At 43.2% G+C, this 16,247-nt stretch overlaps 1 protein-coding gene and 1 pseudogene across 2 annotated transcripts in view; one reads left to right on the top strand and one right to left on the bottom strand.

Annotated features, from left to right (window-relative positions):
• The window catches only part of LOC311143400 (coiled-coil domain-containing protein 148-like), a 36,976-nt pseudogene extending 26,141 nt beyond the window's left edge, over positions 1-10,835 (top strand). Inside the window, exons 5-7 of the transcript XR_014615547.1 lie at positions 8,589-8,725; positions 9,424-9,542; positions 10,076-10,835. The product of XR_014615547.1 is annotated as a coiled-coil domain-containing protein 148-like (transcript). The remainder of the gene's footprint in view (positions 1-8,588; positions 8,726-9,423; positions 9,543-10,075) is intronic.
• A 2,101-nt stretch (positions 10,836-12,936) lies between these two features.
• Positions 12,937-15,821, bottom strand: LOC311143602 (uridine phosphorylase 2-like). The gene is made up of 8 exons (XM_084179455.1): positions 15,714-15,821; positions 15,487-15,564; positions 15,237-15,372; positions 14,978-15,136; positions 14,182-14,296; positions 13,865-14,074; positions 13,536-13,682; positions 12,937-13,373 (listed from the first exon to the last, which is right to left on the bottom strand). Exons 2-8 carry the CDS (start codon positions 15,543-15,545, stop codon positions 13,231-13,233), a joined length of 969 nt encoding a protein of 322 aa, XP_084035581.1. The 5' UTR covers positions 15,546-15,564; positions 15,714-15,821; the 3' UTR covers positions 12,937-13,230.
• Positions 15,822-16,247: the final 426 nt, after the last annotated feature.

Here is a 16,247-nt window from a genome sequence, read left to right as displayed (position 1 = left end):
GTTGGACTTCGGCTGCATATTTTCAGCAATTTTCTTCAAATCTGAAAACTATGTGAAGCCACGCCCATTTTCTGAAGAATCGCATTATGGGCCCTAACAGAACAGAAATAGTGTCCACTGTTTGTATACTTCCTATTTTGGCAAATGTTGTACGACATCCGGGAACTTTTGGCATACTAACTATATCCATACTATGACCAATAAGCATACTATATATATAATATATTATATTTATGTCACAAATAGTACGGTAAGTGCGGTTAGTGTGAGTATTCGAACACAGCTCAGACTTTGCACAACTATTTCGACTCAGATATCAAATTCAAAATACGTAATATACTGTATGTTGACACAGAGAGCTTACATCCATGCACTCTGGCTCTTACAGTAATGTGCAGCAAACTGAATATCTAAGTCTTTGTCTAACTCAATCATTAATAACAAGCCCTGCGACAGACTTTCCAGGGGGTGTACAAGTGCATTAAGCTTCCTCACGCTATAGAACCTCCTGACCTATAGACTGTTCTGGCTCGGGAAAAGGCTTACTTTATTTAATACTCTGAGTTTCATATACAGTGCATTCGGAAAGTATTCAGACCCCTTAACTTTTTCCACATTTTGTTACCTTACAGCTTTATTCTAAAATTGATTAAAAAGAAAATGTACTCATCAACCTACACACAATACCCTATAATGACAAAGCGAAAACTGTTTTTTAGACATTTGTGCAAATGTATATTTAGGCCCTTTGCTATGAGACTCGAAATTGAGCTCAGGTGCATCCTGTTTCCATTGATCATCCTTGAGATGTTTCTACAACTTGATTGGAGTCCACCTGTGGTAAATTCAATTGATTGGACATGATTTGGAAAGGCGCACACCTGTCTGTATAATGTCCCAGAGTTGACAGTACATGTCAGAGCCAAAACCAAGCCATGAGGTCGAAGGAATTGTCCGTTGAGCGCCGAGACAGGATTGTGTCGAGGCACAGATCTGGGGAAGGGTACCAAAAAATTTATGCAGCATTGAAGGTCCCCAAGAACACAGTGGCCTCCATCATTCTTAAATGGAAGAAATTTGGAACCACCAAGACTCTTCCAAGAGCTGGCCGCCCGGCCAAACTGAGCAATCGAGGGAGAAGGGCCTTGGTCAGGGAGGTGACCAAGAACCCGATGGTCACTCTGACAGAGCTCCAGAGTTCCTCTGTGGAGATGGGATAACCTTCCAGAAGGACAACCATCTCTGCAGCACTCCACCAATCAGGCCTTTATGGTAGAGTGGCCAGACGGAAGCCACTCTTTAGTAAAAGGCGCATGACATCCCGCTTGGAGTTAGCCAAAAGGCACTCAGACCATGAGAAACAAGATTCTCTGGTCTGATGGAACCAAGATTGAACTCTTTGGCCTGGATGCCAAGCGTCACGTCTGGAGGAAGCCTGGCACCAACCCTACGGTGAAGCATGGTGATGGCAGCATCATGCTGTGGGGATGTTTTTCAGCGGCAGGGACTGGGAGACTAGTCAGGATCGAGGGAAAGATGAACAGAGCAAAGTACAGAGCGATCCATGATGAAACCTGCTCCAGAGCGCTCAGGACCTCAGACTGGAGCGAAGGTTCTCCTTCCAACAGGACAACGACCCTAAGCACACAGCCAAGACAATGCAGGAGTGGCTTCGGGACAAGTCTCTGAATGTCCTTGAGTGGCCCAGTCAGAGCCCGGACTTGAACCTGATCGAACATCTCTGGAGAGACCTGAAAATAGCTGTGTAGCGACACTCCCCATCCAACCTGAATGGGAGAAACCCCCCAAATACAGGTGTGCCAAGCTTGTAGCGTCATACCCAAGAAGACTTGAGGCTGTAATCACTGACAAAGGTGCTTTAACAAAGTATTGAGTGAAGGGTCTGAATACTTATGTAAATGTAATATTTCTGTTTTTTATTTTTAATAAATTAGGAAAATGTTCTTAAAACCTGCTTTTGCTTTGTCATTATGGGGTATTGTTTGTAGTTTGATGAGGGGAAAAAACTATTTAATCCATTTTAGAATAAGGCTGTAACGTAACAAAACGTGTAAAAGTCAAGGGGTCTGAATACTTTCCAAATGCACTGTAAGAGTGTGGTCCAGTACTCATGTATGGGAAGCGTTTGTTTTCCACTCTGGAGTTGTCTGCTTCAGGCAGGGTCACTCCATGTTAGTGCTGTTGCAATTACAGTGAACTCATCTGAGACGTGAGGGTCTCATTTAGAAATGCCTCTAACCTCGTTAGAGCTCAGTCTGGACGAGGACGCCGCCCACAGAAGCTGCTGCTGCAATATCCACAGGCTGCTCATTAACATCAAATGACAGGACTCTCTTTCTCTCTCTCTCTCTCTCTCTCTCTCTCTCTTTTTCTCTCACGCTCTCTCTCACTTTCTGTCTCTCTCTGTTTCACTTTCTCTCTCTCTGTCTCACTTTCTCTGTCTCTCTCTCTTTCTCAATTCAATTCAATTCAAAGGGCTTTATTGGCATGAGAAACATATGTTTACATTGCCAAAAGTAAGTGAAATAGATAATAAACAAAAGTGAAATAAACAATAAAAAATGTACAGTAAACATTACACTCACAAAAGTTCCAAAGGAGTAGAGACATTTCAAATGTCATATTATGGCTATATAGTTCAAGTACAAAAGGGAAAATAAATATGGGTTGTATTTACAATGGTGTTTGTTCTTCACTGGTTGCCCTTTTCTTGTGGCAACAGGTGACAAATATTGCTGCTGTGATGGCACACTGTGGTATTTCACCCAATAGATATGTGGGTCTGTGTAATCTGAGGGAAGTATGTGTCTCTAATATGGTCATACATTGGGCAGGAGGTTAGGAAGTGTAGCTCAGTTTCCACCTCATTTTGTGGGCAGTGTGCACATAGCCTGTCTTCTCTTGAGCGCCAGGTCTGCCTACAGTGGCATCTCTCTATAGCAAGGATATGCTCATTGAGTCTGTACATACTGTAGTCAAAGATTTTCTTAATTTTGGGTCAGTCACAGTGGTCAGGTATTCTGCCACTGTGTACTCTCTGTTTATGGCCAAATAGCATTCTAGTTTGCTCTGTTTTTTTTATTAATTCTTTCCAATGTGTCAAGTAGTTATCTTTTTGTTTTCTCATAATTTGGTTGTGTCTAATTGTGTTGCTGTCTTGGGGCTCTGTTTGTGTTTGTCAGGTTCATCTCTCTGTAGGTGATGGCTTTGTTATGGAAAGTTTGGGAATTGCTTCCTTTTAGGTGGTTGTAGTATTTAACGGCTCTTTTCTGGATTTTTGATCATTAGCGGGTGTCGGCCTAATTCTGCTCTGCGTGTATTATTTGTTGTTTTACGTTGTACACTGAGGAATTCTCCATGCAGTGGGTTCTATAACTGATTCAAGTATTTTTAGCCAGATCCTAATTGATATGTAGAATTTTATGTTCCTTTTGATGGCGTAGAAGGCCCTTCTTGCCTTGTCTCTCAGATCGTTCACAGCTTTGTGGAAGTTACCTGTGGTGCTGATATTTAGGCCGAGGTACTTATAGTTTTTTGTGTGCTCTAGGGCAACGGTGTCTAGATCCTGGAAACTGGATCTTTTTTGGAACACCATTATTTTTGTCTTACTGAGATTTACTGTCAGGGCCCAGGTCAGACAGAATCTGTGCAGAAGATCTAGGTGCTGCTGTAGGCCCTCCTTGGTTGGGGACAGAAGCACCAGATAATCAGCAAACGGTAGACATTTGACTTCAGATTCTAGTAGGGTGAGGCAGGGTGCTGCAGACTGTTCTAGTGCCCCCGCCAATTCGTTGATATATATGTTGAAGAGGGTGGGGCTCAAGCTGCATCCCTGTATCACCCCACGGCCCTGTGGAAAGAAATGTGTGTGTTTTTTGTCAATTTTAACCGCACACTTGTTGTTTGTGTCCATGGATTTTATAATGTTGTATGTTTTTACCCCAACACTGCTTTCCATCAATTTGTATAGCAGACCCTCATGACAAATTGTGTCAAAAGCTTTTTTGAAATCAACAAAGCATGAGAATACTTTTTGTTTGTTTGTGTGTCAATTAGGGTATGCAGGGTGAATACGTGGTCTGTCGTACGGTAATCTGGTAAAAAGCCAATTTGACATTTGCTCAGTACATTGCTTTCACTGAGGAATTGTACGAGTCTGCTGTTAATGATAATGCAGAGGATTTTCCCAAGATTGCTGTTGACGCATATCCCACAGTAGTTATTGGGGTCAAATTTGTCTCCACTTTTGTTCCAAATATTGGGGAAGATGAGGATGATGTAAAAATGTTTAAATATAGCCAATTGGAATTTGTTGTCTGTATATTTTATCATTTCATTTAGGATACCATCAACCCCACAGGCCTTTTTGGGTTGGAGGGTTTGTATTTTGTCCTGTAGTTCATTCATTGTAATTGGAGAATCCAGTGGGTTCTGGTAATCTTTAATAGTTGATTTTAAGATTTGTATTTGATCATGTATATCCCTCAAACTCAACTCTGGACCTTGAAGACAGTTCCACTGAATTTTTTTATTGTTCCCCTCTAGTCAGGGACTGATTTAGACCTGTGACACCAGGTGTGTTTAATTCATCATCAGGTAGAACAGAAAACCAGCAGGCTCCGGTTTATCCATACATCTTGTTTTGATAACTCTTCGTGTAGTTGTTTGTTTAGTTTGTTCCAATTTTCCCAGAAGTGGTTATTTTCGATGGATTTTTCAATTACATTGAGCTGATTTCTGACATGCTGTTCCTTATTTTACCATAGTGTATTTCTGTATTGTTTTAGTGATTTACCATAGTGAAGGCATAGGCTCAGGTTTTCTGGGTCTCTGTTTTTGGTTAGATAGGTTTCTCAATTTCTTTCTTAGGTTTTTGCATTCTTCATCAAACCATTTGTCATTGTTGTTAATTTTCTTAGGTTGTCTGCTTAACACTTTTAGATTTGATAGGGAAGCTGAGAGGTCAAAAATACTGTTTAGGTTTTCGACTGCCAAGTTTACACCTTCACTATTACACTGAAACCTACCATTGTCCCGTGTGGTGCCAGGACAACAACCTCTCCCTCAACGTGACCAAGACAAAGGAGATGATTGTGGACTACAGGAAAAAAAAGAGGACTGAGCACGCCCCCATTCTCATCGACGGGGCTGTAGTGGAACAGGTTGAGAGCTTCAAGTTCCTTGGTGTCCACATCACCAACGAACTATCATGGTCCAAACACACCAAGACAGTCGTGAAGAGGGCACGACAAAGCCTATTCCCCCTCAGGAGACTGAAAATATTTGGCATGGGTCCTCAGATCCTCAAAAGATTCTACAGCTGCACCATCGAGAGCATCCTGACTGGTTGCATCACCGCCTGGTATGGCAACTGCTTGGCCTCCGACTGCAAGGCACTACAGAGGGTAGTGCGTACGGCCCAGTACATCACTGGGGCCAAGCTTCCTGCCATACAGGACCTCTATACCAGGCGGTGTCAGAGGAAGGCCCTCAAAATTGTCAAAGACTCCAGCCACCCTAGTCATAGACTGTTCTCTCTGCTACCGCACGGCAAGCGGTACCGGAGTGCCAAGTCTAGGTCCAAAAGACTTCTCAACAGCTTCTACCCCCAAGCCATAAGACTCCTGAACAGCTAATCATGGCTACCCGGACTATTTGCACTGCCCCCCCACCCCATCATTTTACGTTGCTGCTACTCTGTTAATTATTTATGCATAGTCACTTTAACTCTACCCACATGTACATATTACTTCAACTACCTCAACTAGCCGGTGCCCCCGCACATTGACTCTGCACCGGTACCCCCCTGTATATATAGCCTCCCTACTGTTATTTTATTTTACTTAATTTTCTCAACACTTTTTTTGTTGTTGTTTTATTTTTACTTTTTTTGTTAAAAAGAAATGCACTGTTGGTTAAGGGCTGTAAGTAAGTATTTCACTGTAATGTCTGCACCTGTTGTATTCCGCGCATGTGGCCAATAAAATTTGATTTGATTTGATTTGAAACGTTTTGTCCAGGAAGTTGTCTAGAATGGATTACATTTGTTGTTGCCTAATTGTTTTTTGGTAGGTTTCTACGCTACTTTCCTTCCATCTATAGCATTTCTTAATATTATGCAGTTCCTTTGGCTTTGATGCCATAGGAATGAGTATTGCTCTGTTCAAGTAGACTGTGATTTTGCTGTGATCTGATAGGGGTGTCAGTTGGCTGACTGTGAACGCTCTGAGAGACTCTTGGTTGAGGTCAGTGATAAAGTAATCTACAGTACTACTGCCAAGGAATGAGCTGTAGGTGTACCTACCATAAGAGTCCCCTCGAAACCTACCATTCACAATGTACAGACCCAGCGTGCGACAGATCTGCAGGAGTTGTGACCTGTTTTTGTTGGTTGTTTTGTCATAGTTGTGTCTAGGGGGGCATATTTGGGAGGGAATGCTTTCACCTCCAGGAAGGTGTTTGTCCGTCTGTGTGCTAAGAGTGTCAGGTTATTTTCCAGTTCTGGCATTTAGGTCGCCGCAGACTAGTACATGTCCCTGGGCTTGGAAATGGTTGATCTCCCCCTCTAGGATGGAGAAGCTTTCATTGTTAAAGTATGGGGATTCTATTGGGGGGATATAGGTAGCACATATTAGGACATTTTTCTCTGTTGAGATAATTTCCTTATTCATTTCTAGCCAGATGTCAAATGTTCCTGTTTTGACTAATTTAATAGAGTGGGTTAGGTCTGCTCTATACCAAATTAGCATACCCCCTGAGTCTCTTCCCTGTTTCACACCTGGTAGTTTGGTGGATGTATTTCCAATTTATTTGATGAGGTTTCCTGCTCTTTTGGCCAAAGGCACATGACCTCAGACCTTGTATATTCCAAGATGAAATAGTAAAAGCTTTGTGTTCCATAGCGTCTGGTGTTGTTTTCGTGTGGTTTAGGCTCGGACCATTACAGTAGGTGTGAGCAGAGCATGTTGAGCATCTGATACTTACCTCTCTCTCTCTTGTCTCTCTCACCACAACAAGGATGACTAGACACTATACTGGCATATTGAAGCCTGAGAGACAACTTCCCACAGCTCTGATCTACGGGCAGTCTGAGGAGCCTTAATGTAAACATGAAACTCCATATATTTCCAACACTAAGTCTGCATCCCAACTGGCACCCAATTCTCATAGTGCACTATTCCATTTAGTGCACTACTCAAAAGTAGTGCACTAAATGGAGTAGGGTGCCATTTGAGACACACCCTAATGTAATTTGATTAAGGCAGGGTAGGTTATTTCCTCTAAGCTTTCCACAAACAGACAGACAGCAGCTAGTTGTTGGTTCCTCTCAGGCAGGCAGGCTGATTGAATTTATGATGTTGCTGGTGTTAATGTGTGATAGACACTGTTAATGCTTGGCTCTCTTTGGGGGATTCCTAAGCCCTATGTTGATGGATCTGTAAATCTGTCTGCCTGTTTGGAATGCAACACTTCACTGCACATCTTGCCACAGGGACCCTGATGCATAACCAACCTGTCACTCACTCCTCAACAACTGTGTGTGTGTGCGTGTATGTGTGCTTGTGTGTGCACATGCGTGTGTACTCGCACTTTCACACAGTCTGATTGCATATGTAAAGTGTGTGTTTTTTCCCAGGTCTGATTGGGTGGGTGGTACTGTATGTGTTGAGTGAGTGTCACTGTGAGACCATAGCTCTTGGCAGGATGTTGTTGATGAAATAAGTGTTGTGCAGGTTAGGGCATAAAGTGCTACAGGTAACTGCCAAAATAAAGGAAACACGTGAGTAAATGAGGGTTCTGGCAGCTCTGTTATGGTGTGGGGTGCATTTTCCTGGCATGGTTTAGGTCCACTCAACCCCTTAGAGGGCAAGGTAAACACCAATAAATACACAGGCATATTGTGAATCACTTCTATCCTGATGGGAGTAGTCTCTTCTAGGATGGCAATGCCCCCACCCACAGGGCACAAGTGGTCACTGAATGATTTGATGAGCATGAAAACAATTTAAACCATAAGCCATGGCTGTCACCAGATCTCAACCCAATCAAACACTTATGGGAGATTCTGGAGTGGCGCCTGAGACAGTGTTTTCCACCACCATCAACAAAACACCAAATTAAGGAATTTATTGTGGATGAATGGTGTCGCATCCCTCCAATGGAGTTCCAGACACTTGTAGAATCTATGCCAGGGCGCATTGAAGCTGTTCTGGCTCGTGGTGGCCCAACTCCCTCTTAAGACACTTCATGTTGGTGTTTCCTTTATTTTGGCAGTTACCCGTACATTACAGTGTGGGAGCAGGGTTTTCTGGGTCTCTGTACTGTCCTGAAGTATTCTAACACAGATGTGCTGTTTCAACACCTCTCTTTCCTTTCCATTTTACACCAGACTCTGGGGCTGGTACCCAGCTGGGCATCTGGTCACGTGATTTGGTCAAGAGAGGCAAATCACGTATCGGCACTAACCTACGGGCCTCTGTGTTTATGTGTGTGTGTGTGTGCTTGTTATTTTGTGTGTGTGGCTCGTGCTTGTTCATTTGTGCGCGTCCATGCATGTGTGTGTCCAGCTGCAGCAATGGCGTGTCTATCAGGAGGAGGTTGCCACATTGGAGGCAGCCATTGTTGCTAGGCAGCAGGAGGAAGAGGAGGACAGACTGAGGAGGGAGCAGGAGACGTGGCCATGAGGTCACTGCAGAAAGAGAAAGTCAAGACCACTTACTCCTTACACCCGACACTCTCCAGCATATTGCACTGTCCCCAGTCATACTATGTTTGAACGTGTTCTGTGCTCTTCAGATTCTCTGACAGTGTATAATAACAGCTTAGTATCCATTAAATGTTAGTATGTCCCAGGTTCATTTGAATGTTTTAACTCCATGGATTATAATGTTGTCAGATGGAAATGACCTATCTATGTTTGTTAGGGAACGTGTGTGTCATGATGATTTTCATTAGCTTGATTAATTGTATATTCAGCTGAATGAGGTAAAATGGTACGTGTGTGCGTGTGCGTGTGTGTGCGTGTGCGTGTGTGTGAGTGTGTGTGGTCCCTGACCCGCATTGCCCCTGGCATCCCCCCAGGGTGTGTAGGGGTGCCGGTCTTGTTTTTAATTGCGCCCCTCCTGTGGGGCTTGCTACAGTAGCACAGAACAGCTGGGAGAATCTCTGATTAATGATTCCGTTTAGGCTGAAATGGATTACATATACTTCTCCACAATCATCTTGCAGACAATGAAATATTATCTCATTCATTTGATTTACTCTTATCTGATTTCGCAATGTCACAATCAATAGGACTTGAAGATATTACAGTAAAGTTTCCCTCGTGTTGACTCGCTGCGGGCATTGTTGTAAACTTTTTAGTTGCTTTGTGTTGTGAATGTTTGTTCCTCTGTATCTCAGGTGAAGCTGTATTACGCGGAGAAACAGAGGAGGAGAGAGGAGCTGGAGAGTAGAGGTCAGCAGAGACTGACAGAGCTGAGGAGACTCATGGCAGAGCAAGCTAAGAGTGATAAGGAGAGGTAAGCATGCATTATGGGCCATGACTGCAGCAGCAGCAGCTTAGCCTCAAGGACGCTAAAGGAGAGAGCTCGACACCTGACTGAAAGACAGTTCAGGCTTTGGATGATGTTCTGTATGTTATTCTTTATGTTTAACAATGACTCATTTATGGAGATGTATATACAAGTCCATGACAAATTGAGGAAATATCCCATGCATTTCACGAACCACTGGTATGATTCGATGTAGTGTTTTCTTTTCTGTTCCGTGCGTCTCCTCTTTATCCATGGTCTTTGCTAAAATTGTATCCTCCTTTCAAGCCCCTGGCATTTAAACCGTGCTAGGAGAAAGAGATAGAGGTTGAGTTAGTCAGGGCAGGGTGAGGAGGACTGAGGGGAGATGAGATAGCTGTGACTGTGAGGAGCAGCTCTCTGGCAGCTTGTAAAGCTCTCTCAACCTGCAGGGCCGCTGTGCCACCACAGATAGGTGGTGCCTGGGCTGATGTCCTTGGCCACTTCTCTCCCTCCCCCCTTTCTGTCCCTACTGCCCTCAGGGTTCAGTTTTGCGAGGAGGTGCTGCTGCAGCGCAGGGAGTAGAGGGAGGTGCGGGAAGAGGAGAGACAGTCGTCAGGAGGCCCTGAGAAATTAGGTACGTCTCTTATCAGCACTTATTCCCATTAGCTGCCCTGATTGGATCTGCCATGTAAAATGCTATGCCAGGTAAGATTTGTGGAGGGTTTTGACCCTGTTTCATGTTGGTTTTGAGGCATCACTGCCACTTTCTGGTGGGATGGAGCAATACAAGGAAATTACTAGGGTTTTTCCCACCCTCCACACGGTCAATTTGGGAGTGATGGCAGAGCCAGACCCAGAGAGGATGATGGGAGATACGGAGGCCTTTTATAAAATATCCATCATTTGGGGAATTTTCATTTAGATTTTTATTAGCGAGCTGGACACAGTATTGAAACCATTATCATTTCTACACAGTTTCAATTTGATTGTAGTTATTTTAAATTATAGAGTCCCCCCCTTACTGTAATTGTTTTCAATTAAAATAGTCAAAAATAAACAAAAATGGCTTCTTAGCAAAGAGCAATTTCTCAAGCTAGAATTTTGCTAGGACTGTCTGGGAGTGGTTTGAGTGGGAAGGGGAAAACTGAACATTAGCTGTTATTGGCAGAGTGGTTTGGAACTCTCTTATTGTCTATTTACAGCATGGGGATGTCACCAAGGAAGACCAAAACTCCCTCCCACCAAAACACGCTGAAATTTCAGGCAGTCTTTTCAAAAATGTCTTACACTAAAAGGGCATTATCATAATTTTCACAGTATTATTCCAACCTCAGTGTGGAAATATACACTTAGTGTACAAAACATTAGGAACACCTGCTCTTTCCATGACAGACTGACAGGTGCATCCAGGTGAAAGCTATGATCCCTTAGTGATGTCACTCGTAGATCAGTGTAGATGAAGGGGAGGAGAGCCTTGAGACATGGATTGTATGTGTGCCATTCAGAGGGTGAATGGGCAAGACAAAATACTTAAGTGCCTTTGAATGGGGTATGGTAGTAGATGCCAGGCGAACCAGTTTGAGTGTGTCAAGAACTGCAACTCTGCTGGGTTTTTCACGTTTAACAGTTTCCCGTGTGTATCAAGAATGGTCCACCACCCAAAGGACATCAGCCAACTTGAAACAACTGTGGGAAGCATTGGAGTCAACATGGGCCAGCATCCCTGTGGAACGCTTTCGACACCTTGTAGAGTTCATGCCCCGATGAATTGAGGCTGTTCTGGGGGCAAAAAGGGGTGCAACTCAATATTAGGAAGGTGTTCCTAATGCTTTGTACACTCAGTGTATATAAAACACAGGAAAATCACATTTTTGACTGCACTGGGCCTTTAAACATTTTGTATTATTAAAATGTTTTACTCAAACCACCCGCAGGCCGGATCGGACCCCCTCGTGGGCCGGATGCGGGCCATATGTTTGACACCTCTGCTTTAAGTGTTTGGTTTTCACCACTAGTTCCCAAGTTTGTTAACGTGTCAATGTACTATTTTGTGTTTACTGCTTTTCTGCCTCACACTGACATAAAACCCAGAAAATCATTCACAACAATGTTTGACCTGGCTAAACCAAACCTTACCCTCGTGCAGACAGACCTTTAAACGACCTCCCCTCAAGGCCGGTGGGTGAATCAACATACAGTACATCTGTCTGGTACATTTTGTCAAGACTCCACTGTGCAGGAGAGCACACTTGTTTACCTGCAGTCTATTGTGGAATCAGGCCAGTGACGGTTAGATCATCTCCTCCAATTGAAACTTGTGATCAATAACTAACTGACCTTGGTTTGAGGAATGTGAGGAACACACATAGACATGTTTGACTAGAATACCAGAATATCATAAAGAATAACGAACAAGGGTGTAACAGTATCGTCCTCATCTTTTTTTTTGGTGCCTTTTGGACCTTACAATGAGTGTGTCCCAAATGGCACCGTATTCCCAATATAGTGCACTTCTGTTGACCAGAGCCCTATTACTACTGTATCCCAGATTGTGTCTGATCCAAGAGTAAGGATTAAACAGGACTCCACAACACACTGTATGCTAAGGAGGTTCTCTCTGGAGTCCAGCCACCCAGACCACCTCGATGGGACACTGATTCCACAGGGTTCAAGTCTTCCTCAAAGAGTGTTTAGCCCTATTCAATCAAAACCACTAACCAGATGTCCGGAATAAGTCATAATGTAAATAGCATTTTCCCAGGCCAGTGAGAGAGCATATTTGCATTGATGTGAAGTTGAATTACTTTTTACGCAACTTGGAAACCTGGCTGCAGGTACAGATAAAGATAAAAAGTAATTTGTCCACAGAGTATTGTCAGTATGTCTTCTTTGGGCTACTTCTGTGATTGTCAATGCAGACCATGTTGGCTCAACTTTTAATGTACTCCTTGTAAAATGTTATATGCCTCCCTCTGCAATCCATCAATATCTGATACATCATTTAACACAATGTCTGTGTTTCATGCCACTGTGACGTTAGATAAAACTTACATGAAAGGTTTGTCATGACAGGCATGTTATTTAGCTGTATATATTTGCTCATTTGACATACATGGATGTTGTAACCATCAGCTACGTGTCAGTGCAAAGTTCAGACTATTTTCTGGCTGCAATCCTGTAGTGTCATCTCCATTTTGAAGCTAATAATTTCTTACTAATCCATGTGGAATAAGAGGATGTGGACCCATATCAGCCAGACCTGAAGGGAATGTATTCAGGATTTTAAAATGTCAGGTACAATGAAGTCAGATGTATTTCCATTTTTAAATATAGCCCGGCAACACCAGTGCCTAACTCCTGAGCCATGAGACGGTTGATCCAATTACAGTCAGAAGAGAGCTTCTTTGTTTCAGTATTTTATTCATTTTAAAAGTCACAGGACTTAACTTCATCAAGTAGTAACAAACAACAATTTAATCTATACAGTCAAAGTAACACAATATATAATACCATACAAATATACACAAATACCACAATTTTCGTAAAACAAATCTGTAAAATGTATCTTCATGTACTCTTAGAACTCTTTAAATAATATCTTATCACATATCAACATGTTTATACATATATCCACATATCGGTTGGGTCTGTAGCTATATACACTTCATGGGCAGCAGAGGTGATCGGAGGGAGCTTAGACGATTAGGCCCAGGTGTTTCTTGATAAAGTGGGCCACCAGAACCTGAGGTCTCTGTTGGTACTCCACCAGCACATCATGAGGGGTGGAGATCTGGTCCCCATCGAAACGGTTCAACAAAGTCACACATACGACTGCAGCTGCGGAGAAAAAGTGAAATCTGTTACAAATGTCAAAACAATGTAAAACAAAAATCATGCAAAAGTGGCAAAACAAAGAAAAAACATATTTGATTACAGGTTCTCTCTGTCAAAGTTAGTGGCATTGGAGACAGTGGGACAGTCATGTATTTGGAATAACACCTTTGATGCCACAAGCACGACACATGGCTGCGAAGACAGTGGACTCCATCTCAATATTCCTGACTCCCGTGTTATAGGCTTTCCTCAGGTACTCCAGCTTGTCCTCAGTGGAGAAGGAGCAGAGAGCTCCATCCAGCCGACCCTGACCTGGTGGACCACAACAGAAAACAGACTGGGTTCGATCAAGGCCAGGAGGCAACATTGGGAACGTACATCCTAAGTTAAAGGGGCAGTCTGCGTTTCGAAAAACAAAACAACTTGCAGACTATCTTTAACTTAGGGCTTTTGTGTAGCAGAGCGTACAGAGGTGAGATACATGATGTGGTTACCTTCATAGAAGTCATGGGTGCACATGGTGTTTCCGATGATGGTGGGCACATCCTCTAACTCGGAGGAGCACTGCAACAGTTCCTTGGAGACACCCACGTCCAGCTCTGTGCCCCTTGTGATCACCTTACCTAGAACCACCTGCTCAAACTGGGCACGGAAGAAACAGTCCACCGCCTTGTCTGTGACCACTACTGTTCCTGGTGCCAGACCTGTGACGGGACACCAGTGACATGATTTAGAGAGCAGTGGCACTCAATTATATAAACATGTGTATCAACATTTGAAAGAAGAATGGAAGAGGGGAGGATGCTCTTACCAACTCCACCGGAGGTGCCAATGCGGAGGAGGACAAAATCGATGCAACGGGCATGATGCAGCAGCTTGATGAGCTCATGGAGCATGATGGAGATGGAAGGGACGCCCATTCCATGCTGCAGAGACAGAAGGGTGAGCTTAACAATCTTTACCGACTAACGTTAACAGAACTGCGGGAAAGCAGTGCGTCGCAGGTGGGGTGGCGAAGGACACTATGTCCTGGTGTTGTGAAACACCGACTTGCCGTGCATGCTCTCTCCAACGAGTAGACGGTCACAGTGACATCCAGATGATTACCAAATTAACAATTCTTTTTCATGAAGGCTGCTACCTTACTTGGAGGAAAACATTTGGCCACGTTAGCTACTGCCGGCGACACAGTGATACAGCTGTGCAGTGGGAAGCAACTCAGGTCGACATGCACTCTTCCCACTGGGCACACTGGTTGAATCAACATTGTTTCCACGTCATTTCAATGACATTTCTTTGAACCAACGTGGAATAGACGTTGAATTGCATTCTGCCACAAAAATGGCTGCTGTGCATCACCCAGGTGGGTGCCATAAAGTGCTTTGAGCATCTAGGTGGAAAAGCGCTATATAAATCCAAACAATTATTATAAGATACAGCAATACACCGAACTGGACAAACATTTGATAATATTACATCATTTCAGGTGTCAGTCACTGGCTTACATAAAGTATCTTCACTTATCAAGTTCTAAAGTCTTATACAGGCTATCGAAAGTCAGATCATTATCTTGTGTGAGGGAGATGTATCCATTGTGCAATACTTACACTGATAGAAAGTACGGGTCCCACTTTGTACATGGAGTAGCGGTCGGTTCCCTCACAGATATCTGTGATGTCATCCATGTTTCCGGGCAAGGCCAGCTCCTGGTGAATGAACTGGGCAAAGGACTTCATCCGATTGGCACTGCCACCGACGCACACAAACTTAATGGGGAGATAGAAAGACCATTGTATTCCTCTGTCTATGAGACTAGCTTTCGTAATCAGGTATTGCAAATATTTTGTCTGGGCAACTTTCACAAACCTTGATGTCTCCAAACATTTCAGGCAGGTTGTGGGTCTTGGTCCCCAGGTTGAAGTGATAGAGAATGTCCTCTTCCATTGTATCCAAGTGGGGGTTCTTGACATGGATCTGGGGGTTCTTGAAAGGGACCTCGGGTCTGTAATAACATTGATATGAGAGAGCACATGAGAATTGCATAACAGAAGGTTCTCTAGTGCAGAACAATAACCAGTAGTGTAATAAAACCTCAAAGTAAAATACATATACTCACTCAATATATTCAGAATGGTCATTGACAATCCCCATACCGTTCAGTAAAATAGGTGACATGGCTGTTGTTCACTGTATACTAAAATAAATATGAAGAAAACATGTATAATTACTATCAACTGTTGAGTTATAACACGATATATTATAAACACAATACTTAGAGCTACAATATTACACACAATGTACTATAAGCACAATATTACATACAGCCACAAGTGCAACACATACCTTTCAGGCTAGAAAGGTTCTTCTGAATTCAATGGGTAATATTCTGTTGTGCTGTGTAGCAGTTCCCAAATACGCGTTGCCTGTCTCTGCCTCTTGGGCTGATATAGCTTTGACCTGTGACCTCTCTCAGGAGTGATTGGTTGTGGAGAGAGGGGTAGTGACTGTCTGGTCCAGTCTCTCCCACTGAAACGTTAACTGATCTCAAACAAACACTGTTCCAAACATTACAAATACTTGGCCCAGATCCAAAGTCATGACTCGACACAGTATATCTTTTTGAAAACCTATGAATTACTTCAGTGGTGTAAAATCCTGTACAACGGCCATGCCATTGAAAAGTAGTGAAATAGTAAAAAGCCAAGTCAATGTTCTGATTGCCAGGTGCATTCAACCATTCTAAAAAACGTGACGAATGAAGTTACATAAACAACGTCGCTATGTCCTGGCAAGTTTTCAAACACGAGCTAGACTTATGTAATTTTCACAGAATCCTGGGGATCTCATGATGTTCAGGTTCCAAACGAATTGAGTGTG

The sequence above is a fragment of the Coregonus lavaretus genome (assembly GCF_964263955.1).
Source record: "Coregonus lavaretus genome assembly, chromosome: 16".
NCBI lineage: Eukaryota > Metazoa > Chordata > Actinopteri > Salmoniformes > Salmonidae > Coregonus > Coregonus lavaretus.
This window is presented reverse-complemented; position numbering and strand designations above follow the sequence as displayed.